This window comes from Cricetulus griseus, chromosome 2 (assembly GCF_003668045.3).
Source record: "Cricetulus griseus strain 17A/GY chromosome 2, alternate assembly CriGri-PICRH-1.0, whole genome shotgun sequence".
Taxonomy (NCBI): Eukaryota; Metazoa; Chordata; class Mammalia; order Rodentia; family Cricetidae; genus Cricetulus; species Cricetulus griseus.
In genome coordinates this window covers 181,053,994-181,068,579 of record NC_048595.1, presented here as the reverse complement: position 1 = coordinate 181,068,579, position 14,586 = coordinate 181,053,994, and the positions used below count along the sequence as shown (strand labels likewise).

The 14,586-nt window shown below is 36.1% G+C and overlaps 1 protein-coding gene across 2 annotated transcripts in view; it reads left to right on the top strand.

The window, feature by feature from the left end:
• The window catches only part of Slc12a2 (solute carrier family 12 member 2), a 75,311-nt gene that overhangs the window by 33,922 nt on the left and 26,803 nt on the right, over positions 1-14,586 (top strand). The window contains exons 13-17 of one of the 2 annotated variants that reach the window (XM_027400937.2): positions 80-181; positions 1,360-1,515; positions 2,952-3,051; positions 7,452-7,563; positions 9,987-10,127. In XM_027400937.2, coding sequence (XP_027256738.1) covers positions 80-181; positions 1,360-1,515; positions 2,952-3,051; positions 7,452-7,563; positions 9,987-10,127 — 611 coding nt within the window. The remainder of the gene's footprint in view (positions 1-79; positions 182-1,359; positions 1,516-2,951; positions 3,052-7,451; positions 7,564-9,986; positions 10,128-14,586) is intronic. The other variant, XM_035440139.1, reaches the window with a different exon arrangement.

Sequence of the window (14,586 nt, the reverse complement as noted above, 5' to 3'; positions counted from 1 at the left end):
TTATGCTATTTAAAAATAGGAATATTTTAAAATTTGAAGTATTAAACACCATTAAATTTATTTCTTGTTTCTTTTGCAGCTGAATTGAATGTTATTGCTCCAATTATCTCTAATTTCTTCCTTGCATCATATGCGTTAATCAATTTTTCAGTATTCCATGCATCACTTGCAAAATCTCCAGGTGATTTTACATTTTAAAAATTTGTATTAATGGCTTTGATTTCAGAGGAAACAAAATTTCCACTTTTCTAAAATTTGTTGTATGTGAGTTTAGTTCGTTAAAGTTGTTTTCTTTTATAATTATGTCAAATTCAGTGCTCAAAGTTCTCTTTATTATGAAGTATTCTGGTAATAAGCTGTTTCTTTTCAAAACAGTAAAAATAGCATTTGTCGTATTAAAGAATTATTTCCTGTTTTTAAAATTTCTTTACTATTTACTTACCCGATTCAGTTCTCATAACCTTGTCATTGTTTAATAACCTTTCAAAATTTGTTCTTTTTGGTGCTGAGAATTGAACCTGGTGCTTCAAGCATGATAAGCACACGTTTTTACCAATGAGCCTAAGTGCCAGCCCCTAGCATGATTTTTACACAGTGAATTCTGTGGAACTATAACATAAGGGGGCTCTGTCAACTGAAAAAGTACCATGGGGCTTTTGTTACAAGTGGACCAGGGTTGAAAATCAGGAAAAGAATGGAAAGTACAGAAGGATTTAAGTTTCTCAGAACAGGCTAAATAGCATGTGAGGTTTTCAAAAGGAAAAGGAACTATGAACACAGTGCTTTAGCTTCAGTTTTACTTTCAAAATGAAATTTTGTTGAAGTAATTAAATATTTCTAACCATTAGTGACAAGTTTAAAGCATGGTCTTTTAAAGCATTTTATGAGTAGTTTTAATTAACAAATACCAATGGTATGAATTTCTTAAATTCACACCAAGGTTTTGTTATGTGGGTAGGTTGCTTGAAATGCTTTATATATTTATTAGAACATGGAAGTATATCATGGTGAAGACCAGAGTGTACAGCTGCCCCACTGAGGGGTAAGCCTTTCCTCTGTAGGATGCTGCTATAGTTTTCACTATGGTGGGTTGATTTAAATTTTTGAAAGGTTGTGTTGAATGAAGGTCTGAGAAGATGCACTAAGAGGGAAAATATTATCTTCACAGTCATTAGGAATTATCAAAACCAGCTGTGATCAATAACAGTCATTGACTTTACTGTTAGATATTAGCCTTGTACTTAATATTTAAAGTTGTCTGAGTGTGGCAGCCATAATGAAAGCTATTTTATACATAATTATGTGCCACTGTATAAAGCAAATGAAAAATCTGGGTGACTTTTTTGTCTGTCTTGTTAGGATGGCGTCCTGCATTCAAATATTACAACATGTGGATATCTCTTATTGGAGCAATTCTTTGTTGCATAGTGATGTTTGTCATTAACTGGTGGGCTGCCTTGCTCACATATGTGATAGTTCTTGGACTCTACATTTATGTCACCTACAAAAAGCCAGGTCAGTAGTCTTTTGTATTTAGTATTTCAAGCTAGAAAATGTCAACAGGTTTTTACGTTACTTCTTACTCAAGCATCTTTTGTATATTTGAAAAGGTGTCACATGTAAAACTTATAATACCTTCTTTCCATATAATTTTTTGCTTTTGAAGTACATTTAGTGTTAATTCCTATAGAATTTCATTTGTACCCATGAATTAAATATAACTAACCTTATTTAAGAAAAGTAATAAACTAACATTCTTTTGTACTTCCATTGTTTTAAAATTATAAAATTATTACGTTGAAAGTTCCAGATTTTGCAGCACTGTAGTAACTACTAGCCAAATGTCTGTCTCTGTCTCTCTCTCTCTCTCTCTCTTTCTCTCTCTCTCTCTGTGTGTGTGTGTGTGTGTGTGTGTGTGTAGAATATATATATTCTCTTGTCATCTTTAGAACTTCTGTATAGATGGAATTCAAGCACTGGAAAGATGTATCTTTCCCAAAATAACTAAATATAAATGTTCTTTTTTGTTGTTTGCTTTTCTTTTTCTTTTTCTTTTCTTTTTTTCTTTTTTTTTTTTTTTTTAGACAGGGTTTCTCTTTGTAAACCAGGCTGGTCTGGAACTCACAGAAATCTACCTGCCTCTGCCTCCCAAGTGCTAGGATTAAAGGCGTGCACCACCACTGCCCAGCTAGTATAAATGTTCTTAACTGAGAAATAATTAGTGATTGTCATCTTCTACATTGATGATGTCTAGAAAGGTCCCCGTGTAAGGTTTGAGGGGAAGGGCTGTTAGGATTGGTTCAGTATATAGAAAAAGATATGGCAAAAAAAGGTAGGAGAGTTTGGTCCACTGGCATAAATCAGAAGATGAGTAGTTACAGTACAGTAATTCTAAACAGTGATGAAATGTAATCTGAATATGAAATGATGAACTTTTGAATTCAGATGGTGACTCTAGAAATGAATGGAGAAGGGAGGTATATTTTTAACTTTTAGGAGCAAATGTTCCTCTAAAATACTATTAAATATACATTAATGTGTTTTTAAAAATCATTCAAGGCCCAACCTTTTTATTCAATAGTAGAGGACGTTTTCATGTTTAAATAGCTTGAACATATTTACTGTTCTTAAAGTGTGTCCCCTCAGGTCTTCAGCTACATAATGAATAATTTTTAAATATTTTATTGTTGGGAATGTTTTGAGTTATGCAAACATGTCTACAGTGCCATCATCATGCATTTATTAAGTTATGCCTTTTTTCAAATGCAATGACAGATCTGATGATAGTCTTAATGTACTTCTATATACTAGAACTATTCAAAGTTATAGAATAGTAGTTTACTTTAGCAATTGACTTATAAACATGAAAATTCTGCCCAGTTTGCTGTTTGTCTCATGGGTTTGAAATGGTTGCCATTGGAATCACACTGCATGACTCTGTTTTCCCACAGATGTGAACTGGGGGTCCTCCACACAAGCCCTGACTTACCTGAGCGCACTGCAGCATTCCATTCGTCTTTCTGGGGTGGAAGACCATGTGAAGAACTTCAGGTAGGAGAACAGGCACCATGGAGGCATCCTCTGGTTACTAGTCAGTTAATTCTTAAACCATTCATTTTTCAGTAACATTCTGTATGGAATAGTACACAATATTCTGTCTTGCTTGGATGGTCTTGGACAGTTAATTATTCAAAACCAAACATACAAAAAAAAATGCTGTCCTTAGAAAAAGTGATGAAAGTTTTGGAACTGTCATTTGAAGAAAAATATTTTTTTTTCTCTTTGTAAGCATTCATGTTATATATCTATAAGTTTCTTTAAATTTTTTTTGTGTATGCATGTTTTACCTGTATCTATGCCTGTGCCCTACTTGCACACTTGGTACCCACAGAGGCTAGAAAGAGCATTAAATTCCCTGGAACTGGAGTTGCAAATAGTTTTGAACTGTTATGTGGGTTATGTTACGGGAATTGACCCCATAAGAATTTTTATTTGTTTGCTTGAGACAGGGTTTCACTGTATGGCTCTGGCTGGCTGGGGACTCCCTTTGTATAAGCCAGGTTACCCTTGAACTCACAGAGATCCGCCTGCCTCTGCTGCTTGAGTGCTTGAATCCAGCCATGCCTGGCGTAGACTTGTTTTGATGAACCTATTTTTATAATTTTGTTAAGACTAAACAATACTGAATTCATATTTCTAAGCAACTAACTGGAAACTACTTGCAGTAGTAAGACTGTGTTTTTGGCTAAGGAGTACGTGCGTTGTACTTCCCTTGGGAAATGACTTTGTCATTAGTCTATTAGTCATCTCTGAAACTTCTGTAATACATTGCTAGTAATGGGTTAGATCCAGATATTAAAACACTGTTGAGAGATGCTTCTCTGTATTCAGAAATATTTATGCATATAAAGTCTAAGAAATTTTAGCCTGTTTATACTTAGTATTTTCATAAAATAGTATTTCTTAAATTGATGAGGTTGGTTAGCTGTCACAAGTCATACATAACCTTTCATTGGCTTCTGAAATATACACAACGTTGTTCTAGAAAATATCTTTGAAGAGGAGATACATTTCAAGAAAGAATTGCTCTCTTTAGAAGGAGAATTTGTGGGTGTTCCTTATGTTGCTCTTTTGAGCACCCACCCACCCACTGTCCCTTTCTCTAGAATGAAAAGTTCCCAGAGACCACAGCTTTGCAAGTGAGACTGCGGGAGGAATAAGTGTCCTGGTAGAAAATTTTAAATGCTAGCATATTTTGGGTAGTTGATATTATGACAGAAAAATTAGAAATTGTTCTTTTTGTGAGTTGTTTAACATAAATGAAGATATGAACAAAAGTCGCAATTAATTTTAAACCAGCAAAAACTGGTTTGGACTTATTATTATAATTGGATGTATTGTTTTTGACTTTTTTTTATCCTGGTTTGGTTTTTTGATGTTTACTATTTTATATAACCCAACTGTTCTGTATTATAAGGTACTCCTGCTTCTGTCCCACAAGTCCTGAGATTATAGACATGAGTTTTAATTTTTTATGAGAATCAGAATAAGTGTAGCACAAAGAGGAGAGTCTATAAAAATTTGCCATGAAAACTAATACTTGCCTTATCCTCTGTGTTCTTATACCATAGGCAGCAATTTCTGCCTTTGGCTGCTTTGTTACTTGTTTGTTTTGTGTTGGCTTCATAAAGCTGCATCTGTGTTGCTGTGCATTCTCATTTTTGCTTGGTCATTATTTTCCTTTATTCTGGCTATAGTGCATGGATGTACTCTTCTCATACTTCAGTACATTTTATGGTGTTAATTTAATACTTATATTTTTATGATGTTAGACAGGGGAGGCACAGTGTAAATTGTTTTTTCTTGGCTCTTTTTGTTTTATTGAAACTAGTAACTCTTTTTTTTCATATTTAATTTTTGTATTTATCCTAGCCTTCATCAAAGATGTCAGAAGTTAAGAGTTACTTGAAGTTTCTTTCTCATTGTTTCCTTTTTCTTTACTCTGGGTTCTTGAATTTAACTTCATCTAAAATATAGTATCTATGCTCCTTGACCTGGAAGGTTCTGCATTGGTGGTGAGGCCTTGCCAGTCAAGTCCTTAACATAGATTAATGCGGCTTTGCCATTCTTCAGGGAATTTAAGTCATCTTAAAGGCTTTCTTTTTGATCTGATTAGATTTTTCAGAAAGGAATATTTTAATCTGTTTGTATGTCCTTGTTACCAGAGTTCTGTAGCCAGGTAGGGAAGGAGAGTTTTGCCATAAACAACCTTCTGAATCCTCTATTTTAGATTGTTGACTTTTGCCCTTAGCTATTTTCAGTGTCTTTTAGGTCACAGAGGTCTCGTTAACAAGTAGCCGTAGTGATGGGAGTGACTTGGCTCTGTGCATTTGCTTCTTGTGTAGCCTGAGAGCCATGTTCATGATTCAGGTTTCTTTAACAGGGCTGTTTAACACTGCTGTTTGCAGGTTTGTGAACTCTGAGGCGTGGCTGCTGCACTTGTGGTACAGCGTCAGCAGCTTCACAGCACTCCCATTCATGTAGTGTTTCCTGATGGTCGGCTCCTTCACTCTGCTGCTTGCTTATTGCTTTCAGTGCTTTAGTGGTGTTCCTCTCATGTATTTTTTCATGGATGTTGTGGTTTTATAACTTTAACAGGATTATGTTGTTTAGAGGAGAGTCTTAATTTACTCTAACAAGAAGCTTTTTAAAAAGCAATAATTAAACTTGGAAGGCATTGGTAGATGTTTAGACATGGATGGTTCATGGCAGGTAGGCAGATTTGGTCATTTGGCACCACTATTCCTTATGTGTTGCCATTCTGCTGTCCCCTAAAAGATGTGTTTTGTCTTTGTAATCAGAGTCATCACTACACCATGATCTAGCTTACAGGAATGAACGTATGGGGAACAACTTGCTTTTAAGTAGCATGGCTTGCAGAGGAACTTCATGGGTTGTAAGATGCTCTCAGTTACTTTATTCTAGGAAGGTGGAGAGGATGTTCTATAGCTGGAGAGTTCATGTCACCTGTGGAAGCTGAAAAGGGAGACAAGACAGTCAGAAGATGGGACTGAACGGTCTGGGCCATGGGCAACTCCACAGTAACTCTGTCTCAGACAGAATTGATGTTTGAGCTACTTCACTAAAATTCTAAACAATTCGATATTTTTAAAAGTCTGTTAATATTTTTATTATTTTAGAGACTAATCTAAAAGTTAGTGTTTATGTTAGAATTAAAGAAATTTTTAAAGATTTACTTAGTTTTATTTTATGTATATCTGTGTTTTTGTCCAGATGTATGTCTGTAAATTAGAAGGGGACATCAAATCCTCTAAAATGAGTTACAGGCTGTTGTTAGTTGCCATGTAAGTGCTGGAAACCCTGCCCTAGTCCTCTGCAAGAACAGGAAGTACTCTTACTCACTGAGCATCTATCTCTCCAGTCCTTCCTTACCTTAGGAATACAGCGGTTCTTTGCTTTGGTTTAATTGTAGATGTTACTAATTTAATCTGTTTTGGTGGATAAAATGGATACCTGAATATTACATAAGCAAGATTGATTTCCTCTTCTAGTTACTGAAAATCAATTTTTATTTTTCAAGACAGGGTCTCTCTCTGTACTTCTGGCTGTCTTAGGATTTGCTACGTATAGATCAGGTTGGCCTCAAACTCAGAGATCTGCCTCCCATGTGCTGGGATTAAAGGCATGTACCTCCTCAGCCAACCGAAAATCAATAGTTTAAGACATCTAAATATTTTGCAGCCTTCTCATGTTTACAGAGATACTTGAGTGCCATTTTGGCACTCATCATTATTAACTAGAATTAAAGAATTAAAATAGAACTTGTAGTTCAAACTGCTGTATTTGATCTTGTTTACATTGCAACAGTCTTCAGGAAGCTAGATTAGACTGAGGGTTGATAAGTGATGTCATTATAGTAAGATGGAACGCACCTGTTTATATTATGGGTTATTTGTGCTCAGTAAGTTTTGCAGGATTTATGAACTAACTGGAACAGTTATGACCTCTGAAGACAAAAAATTTCATATCATTTTTAAGCAAGGTGGTGATTTCTGTAGCATTCCTAGAAAATCAGTGTGTAGAATTGCCTGTTGTTTGAGAGGGGCATCTGGTATGAAATTTGTTACAAGGTTTTGTTTTGCTTTTTAAACATTTGGTGTTATTTATGGGTCTGTATGCAAGTGCATGTGTCTGTGAGGGCCCGTGATGGCCAACTGGAGTTAGAAGTAGTCTTGACCTGCTTGACATGGCTGCTGAGAACGGAACTTGGGTCCCTTGAAAAAGACGAAAACACTGGTAACAGCTGAGCCACCTCTGCAGCCCCACGTAGCCTGCTTCTTCTTAAAGTTCTTCTGTAGCTTTGTGCATAGAGAAACAACAAACAAATTTCTAAGCATTCTAATTTATTTATTTATTTTGTCTTAAATTAGGCCACAGTGTCTTGTTATGACGGGTTCTCCAAACTCACGCCCTGCTTTACTTCATCTTGTTCATGACTTCACAAAAAATGTTGGTTTGATGATCTGTGGCCATGTGCATATGGTATGTATGTATCAGTTTTGTTTTCTATAGTAAGACTTTTTTTCACTCATCAAACGGATTGTAAGTTACAGACTTTATAGATTGGAAATCATTAGCAAATTTGTAGGATTTTTTTTTTTTGAGATTTTTCTTCAAAATGTTCCTTTAAACAGTCACAAAGTAACTTGGTTTTTCAAGACAGGGTTTCTCTGTGGCTTTTGGAGGCTGTCCTGAAACTAGCTCTTGTAGACCAGGCTGGTCTCCAACTCACAGAGATCCACCTGCCTCTGCCCCCCCCCCCAGTGCTGGGATTAAAGGCATGTGCCACAAAGTAACATTTTTAAAAAGATCTAGATATTTTGAACTGTTGTGATTTTAACCAGGAGTATGAAAATTATCTAAAAATAATAAGTTTTTACCCAAAAAGTAGTGCTTTAAAAAAAAATCATTTTGGATCTTGAAAATAGTTGTGAAATGATGCCTCACCTGTTTTCGTAAGAAACTGCCCCCCCCCCTTTTTTGTGGCACATCTTGGCCAACAGTGTCAAGGTGTAGCTGAAAAATCTCCTTCATGGCCATCGGCTTTTGGAAACTCATTGAAGTGGACAACAAACTTGGTACTTTCTGTGAGGAGCACATGGTCACAGAAGTAGCTCTGATGCTTTTGGAAGGGTTTTGTGGTCCACATCAGTGGGAATGACAGAGTTTTCCTATGATGCAAGGTGTCTTAATCCACAGCAGAGTGTGCCTACTATTGAGTGGGTGGGCATTCCTGTTATAGATGAAGGAGAATTTTGGAGAGGGGAAGCAGTCTGTTTGAGGTGCACCATGGATGCCAATCTAAGGGTTCTCTTTTTACAGTTGATTACTGTAAAAAGGAGAGAGATATTCCTAGATGATAATTATTGTGCCTCAGCATCTGGGGCCCAAAAGAGCTAGCAGAACCTGAAAACTTTTCAGTCTCTCTAAAAAAAGATGATGTCTGCAAATGTTTTGTCAGAAAGCCCTTAAAGAAGGTAGGAAGCCAAGATCAAAGCAGCCAAGATTCAACATCAAGTTACTTCACGAATATTGTAAGACAAATGCCAGTGCATTGCACTGAAGAAACAATACAATAAGGAAATGAGAGGCTGCAGAATATGCTAAACATTTGGCCAAGAGAATGAAGGGAAGCCAACAAAAAATACCAGGAACAGATTGCCAAGAGATGTAGGTTGTCCTCGCTGATAATTTCTACTTGTGTATCTGAGTCCAGTTAAAAATAAGTCTTTTAAGAGTAACAAATAAGTGATAGGACTTGGGGGGGGGCAGGTAAGAAAAGAAAACCTAGGGTATTATTTTTGTTTTTTTCCCCAAACTCTGCTTCATTATTTAGGTGCCAGAATGTGTGTTGTACATTGTATTGCAACTCCTGTAACAGTTGCTCTTCGTATATAGTTGCAAAGCCAAGGCCACAGTTATTCATGTGCACACACTTGGGTTTGTGTGTGGAGGGCTTGTTTTCAGCATTGCACACACTTGGTTTGTGTGTAGAGGGCTTGTTTTCAGCATTGACCCCCACTTAAACTGGAATACTCCATATACCCTGTTTCTAGTCTGATCTCTTGAAGTCAGTACCTTGTGCAGAAGATGCTAGAAAAAAGGCAATTACCATTCTTAGGAAAGATTATGTTTTTCTCTATATACTTACTTTTTATTTTCATAATGTATTCATTTTTATTTTATGTGCATTGGTGTTTTGCCTGTATGTATGCCTGTGTACAGATGCCAGATCCCCTGGAACTACAGACAGTTGTGTACTGCCACATGGGTGCTGGCATTGAACCTGAGTCTTCTGGAAGAGCAGCCAGTGCTCTTAACCACTGAGCAATATCTACATCCCTCGGCATACTTATTTTTAAGATATATGCTTTTAAATACTTCCACATTTTTGTTTTACAAATTTGTGCCTAACAAATTTCATATGCTACATAAAAGTATCAAAGTGGAATTTTGAGCTAGCAAAGCTCATTTCCTTTTGTCTTATAACAGAAATATATGCTTACTGATTTCACTGATACTCTCAAGTTAGTGTGATTTAATAACCTAGACACTTAGACCAAACAGAAAGCAAACTAGGAAACTTCCTGTAGAGAAATAGAAGGCTTTACTTTGTGTTGTGTAATCTTTTTTCCATTTTCAGTAATTGCAAATTTCTCTCATTAATTTAGGATTGAAATACTTTGTTTTGAAATCTTTTTTTCTTCCCTTCTCCAGGCACCAGCAGTGCTCTGCCTTTTTGTATAATCTTAAGTATTAGAGAGAATTCTCTCAGGGCGAATGAAAGACTGTTATTTCACTTCTCCCACCTCAACATTTAAGCACATTCTTTCAAACCACATGTAAGAGGATACCTTTTCTAAAGGGATTGTGTTTCAAATAAAAATTTTGTTAATATTTTAAAGGGCCCTCGAAGACAAGCTATGAAAGAGATGTCCATTGATCAAGCAAAATATCAGCGATGGCTCATTAAAAACAAAATGAAGGCTTTCTATGCTCCGGTTCATGCAGATGACTTGAGAGAAGGTGCACAGTATTTGATGCAGGTGACGAGTCTTTTCACATAGCTGCATAAAGCTTTTGTGTTTTCTATTTAATTATTCATGGTAATAGAAATGTGTATCATTTTTAATACCTTTAAGGAAACTACTAAATTTTTTTGTAATTTAGAAATCTGCAGAAATTTTGTGGTGTGAAGTGATACAAAAGGCCTATTTGAAAATTATCTTAGTCCATTAATCTCTTTCTGTTAGATATTTCTCACCTTTTCTACCTACTAGGTTTGTTTTTAAAACTTTGAGCTATAGCCATCTTTATTTTGGCTTTTCAAAATTTCTTGGCTTTTGTATTTCTATTTATTTGCTAGTTATAAGCTTAGACTTTATGTATTCTATAGGCACCACAATAGGAAATTTAAAATCAGTCCCAGGTTTAAATGTTAGTGCTGTTGCTTTCTTGATTTGGATTTTGGATCAAACTGTTTACTTCTGAACTCTATTCTTACTGTCCTGAAGATAATAGGGAGATATAAATTGAGATAATGTTTACCAACTTAATCAAAAAAAAAAAAAACATTGAAAGTGAAAACAGCTCTGACTGGAACTATCTGTTAAAGATGAGATGAGGCTCCCAGCACTGTCCTGAGCCCATCCTGTTGCAGGCATCCTAGAACTTAGTTCGGAATAATCCACACAGTCTTTAGGAAGGACAAGCAGTGAGAAGGTTAAGTAACTATGACACTGTTATATGGAAATTGCTATAATTCAGTGATGGCAGAAAATAGAAGAAATAGAGGCCGCTCACAGAAAATTTACTGTGTGATACAAGCAGCTTTCAGAAGGTTGTTTGTAATAATAGCTGTTTATGAAAACGTAATGAAATAAATCCTTGTGAAGAAGGCTATGCAAAAGCCATTTTGAAGCAAGGTTTGATATAGGCCTATATAATCCCAGTGCTTGGGAGGCTGAGGATTGCCATTGAAGACCAGGCTGGGATACATGGTGAGAACAGGCCTTCCATGGCTACAAAACAGAAAGAGAGCCAGATACAGTGGTGCACAGCTGCAGGCTCAGCACTTTGGAGGCTGGGGATTATCCCATGCTTTTGGCCAGCTTGGTCTATGCAGTGAGCTTCGGGCCAGCCAGGATTACATAGTGAGACCTTGTCTTAAGTGAAAATTGAAACAAAACTATTGTTTTTAAGGTGGATTAAAGGTCTAGAGATAAAATGCAACTTTTAAAAATTAGGAGAATATATAAGACATTCAGAGAATAATTTCCTAAGTCAAGTCCAAAAATAGATAGGACTGTGAAAAATGTCAGTAATCTTTTAAAAGGTTAATGCCTTAAGGATTTTAAAGGAAATACAAACATGAAGAAAAGCTCCAGAACATGGGAACATAAGAATTCTGAAGTGTAAGCAGGAAAAATACAGTGCAGAATGTGTCCTTAAGTAGTGTAAATCAGTAAATGGGACAGGGAGAAGAGTGAAAGATAGGAATAAAAGAGGAAAGCTAGACGACAGGAATAAATTAAAAGCAATTCTGCACCCATATGGACCAGGATCACTTCTGCCAGATAAAGAGAAATTGTACATTTTTAAACTGTTGTGGTAATTCATGCCATCATCACTATTGGACAAGAACCTGGCTTCATGCATATACCTCTACCCATGTAGAGAAGACAGCAGTTTTAAGTTCCAAGCACAGAAATCTTTTGAATGGTTAATCCGGGCAGTCTAATTAACTCCTAAAGCAGGGTATCGATAGAGCCTTTGGTTGTCTCTCAGGGACTGAGGGTGGACCTTTATTGCTGTTGACACCATACACTTAGGATGTGGGACTTAGTGATTTGATTTGGGTCTGACCCAGAAGCCTCTTTTCCTGCAGTCTAGCTTCCATGGTTTGAGAAAACACTATATAAGATGCTAAGGGAGGGAAGCTATTAAATATTCAACACAACAACATCTATGAAATGTGACAATTTACCAGCATGACAAGGTATGCATAAGGGCACTCACCTGTTGGAGGCAACCAACAGTTGTCTAATTAGATGTAAGGTCTACTTATCAGGAGGGAAATCGTACCTGTTACTGGAAACCTAGCTAGCTTATTTAGGCTAGTGAGTCGATGGACCTTAGAAAAGAATCCATCATTGCCACTTGGCAGCATCATTTGTAGTAGCTAAACACAATTATAATTAGTTTCAGCCAACATCACATAATTAAAATGTGAGATGTGTCATTCTAGAATTCTGCATACAAATGAAAAGAACTGAGTAGTTCAGGTGTCAATACTGTGCCTGGTTGTGACATTGTTCGTAATAAGTTAATCCTGTCAGCTTTTGTAAATCTTAAGAAACATTTTAATAACTACTTATATATGTAATAATTTTTATAGAGGAATGTCTTCCTTATAGAAAACAGACTAGAGCAGATTTCTGATTTCCTCTCACAGTGAAATAGGTTTGTGGTAAGGCCCAAGAGTAACCTAGTGATGCAAGTTACTAATGTTACTGCCACTAGTCTCTCTCTGGAATTGCATTGCCTCAGAAGTCAGAGAACCACTGCCCTAGAAAGCTTGTGTAGTGTACAGCCTTGCAATCTGGCAAGACTTCAAAATAATCTAGTGTTTGTCATCCAACCAAAATGCCTCCATGGATTATGAAAGTTTCCTCAGCGTGGGATGAACACCGGATAAGCAGAGCAGTGTCGTTTTTTTGTAATTGCCTAGTGTGCCCGGCCACTGCAGCACTTCCTCTCTGGAAAGGTGGCAGAGCTAGCTGATAGTGTTTCTACTAATGTGCTGCTGGCTGCTTCTGCGGAGTTAGTAATTCAGGGTAAATGTCACTGGAAGTACTTTGTTTTCCCTTTTCCTTGTGGGAACCTGTCACATAAGTAATAGGTTATCTTTTGTTTTTTAAGTAGTTATCAGAAAATGTTAAGTACATGTTTTTCTTCACTGCCTTGTATTCTAGCAATGTGGTTTTAAATAGTTGATTTCTTTCAGTAGAAATACTATAAACTTCTGATTTCTCTTCTTCCTTTCTGTCTAGCTAGTCTTTATCATCAGAATTTATCATTAAACCAGCATTTGGTTTAATTACAGAATTTGATCACTACTTTGCTAATGAGATGCTAATGAGAACGTTAATAGTGAGACATTAGCATGGTTCATTTCTTCATTTATGTTTTGGGTTTTCTTTTTTCTTTTGAAAAAGGCAGTAGACATCTGATACTCAAACCCTTTTAAAACCTTTATTTTTATAGCAAAATGATAATTGTTCTTAATGAACATTCCAAGTTACATCATGATGTCTCCAGATCAATTGCTTTCTTAGAATTTCAGCCTAGAATTATCTTATGTGGCAACTGCTAAATGTTCTTAGACTTCACTGGTCAAGTGCTGAAACAGTGGGGTAATGGTGGTGGCTGTTTTTGAGACAGGGTCTTGTTGTGTCACTCTGGCTGTCCTGGACCTCATTGTGCTGACCCAACTGGCCTTGAATCATAGTGTATGGTCCTCTTGTGTCTGTTTCCTGTGCTGAGATTACAGTTTTAATCTGGCAAACAGTGTTTTTAAAACTTTTTTTTTGTTCTAGAATTCATAAACCAAAGCATTTAGGAATTATTAATAAAATTATTTAAAATGCATTTATATCCAGTTCTGTAGTTAGGCTCCAGAAGTAGATTGTGCCATGATGTATTAAGTCATGATAAAGTGAGATCAGCACCATGAGGTGACCTTTTCAACACTAACCACTTGGAATGTGTATTTAAAATCATATATATACCTCTTGTATGATTCTTAGTTTAATACATTTCTCTTGGTATTATTCAACCAAATTTGAGTAGATAGCTATAATATTTGGAAATATTTTTACCAATAGTGGAATACAAAATGAAAAGCCATATAGCCTGTTCTACTATTAACGGTTCACATGTATAAAGTGATAGAGTGAATGTGGTTAATGTCACTAAGTGACTGTGTTGTGATGTACTGCTTTCAATGATAGAATCAAACACTAATGAGGTGGTTCCTGGAAAAGATAAATTTTCAGTAGTAAACTATTTTCTTAAATGCATACTGCTTCATGGAAACTGGAAATAATACCTCTTTTGTAATAGCTACACTGAGAAAAAGATTTAAATGTGAAAGAGATACATGTGGAAATGAAAAAAAATGAGTAATCATAGGGAGAGTTACTGTAGCGATTCTATTGAATGCCTAGGTGCACAGAGTATCTCAAGGTTCCTTATTTGTAAAGTTAAAGCTTTGAGAAACTGGAACTCAGTGGTAGCATGCTTTCCTAGTTTGTGAGGCCCTGAGCTTAATCCCTAGCACCCAAACAAACAAGCTGCTTTAATTATAACAGCATTATGACATGGTAGCTTTTTATTCCACAAGAACATGGTCTTCATAGCATTTTGTACCATCAACAATTTACTGGCTATTTTGTGACTTGACTTTATGAAACACCTCTGTACTTGAAGATAATGCTTGGTTCT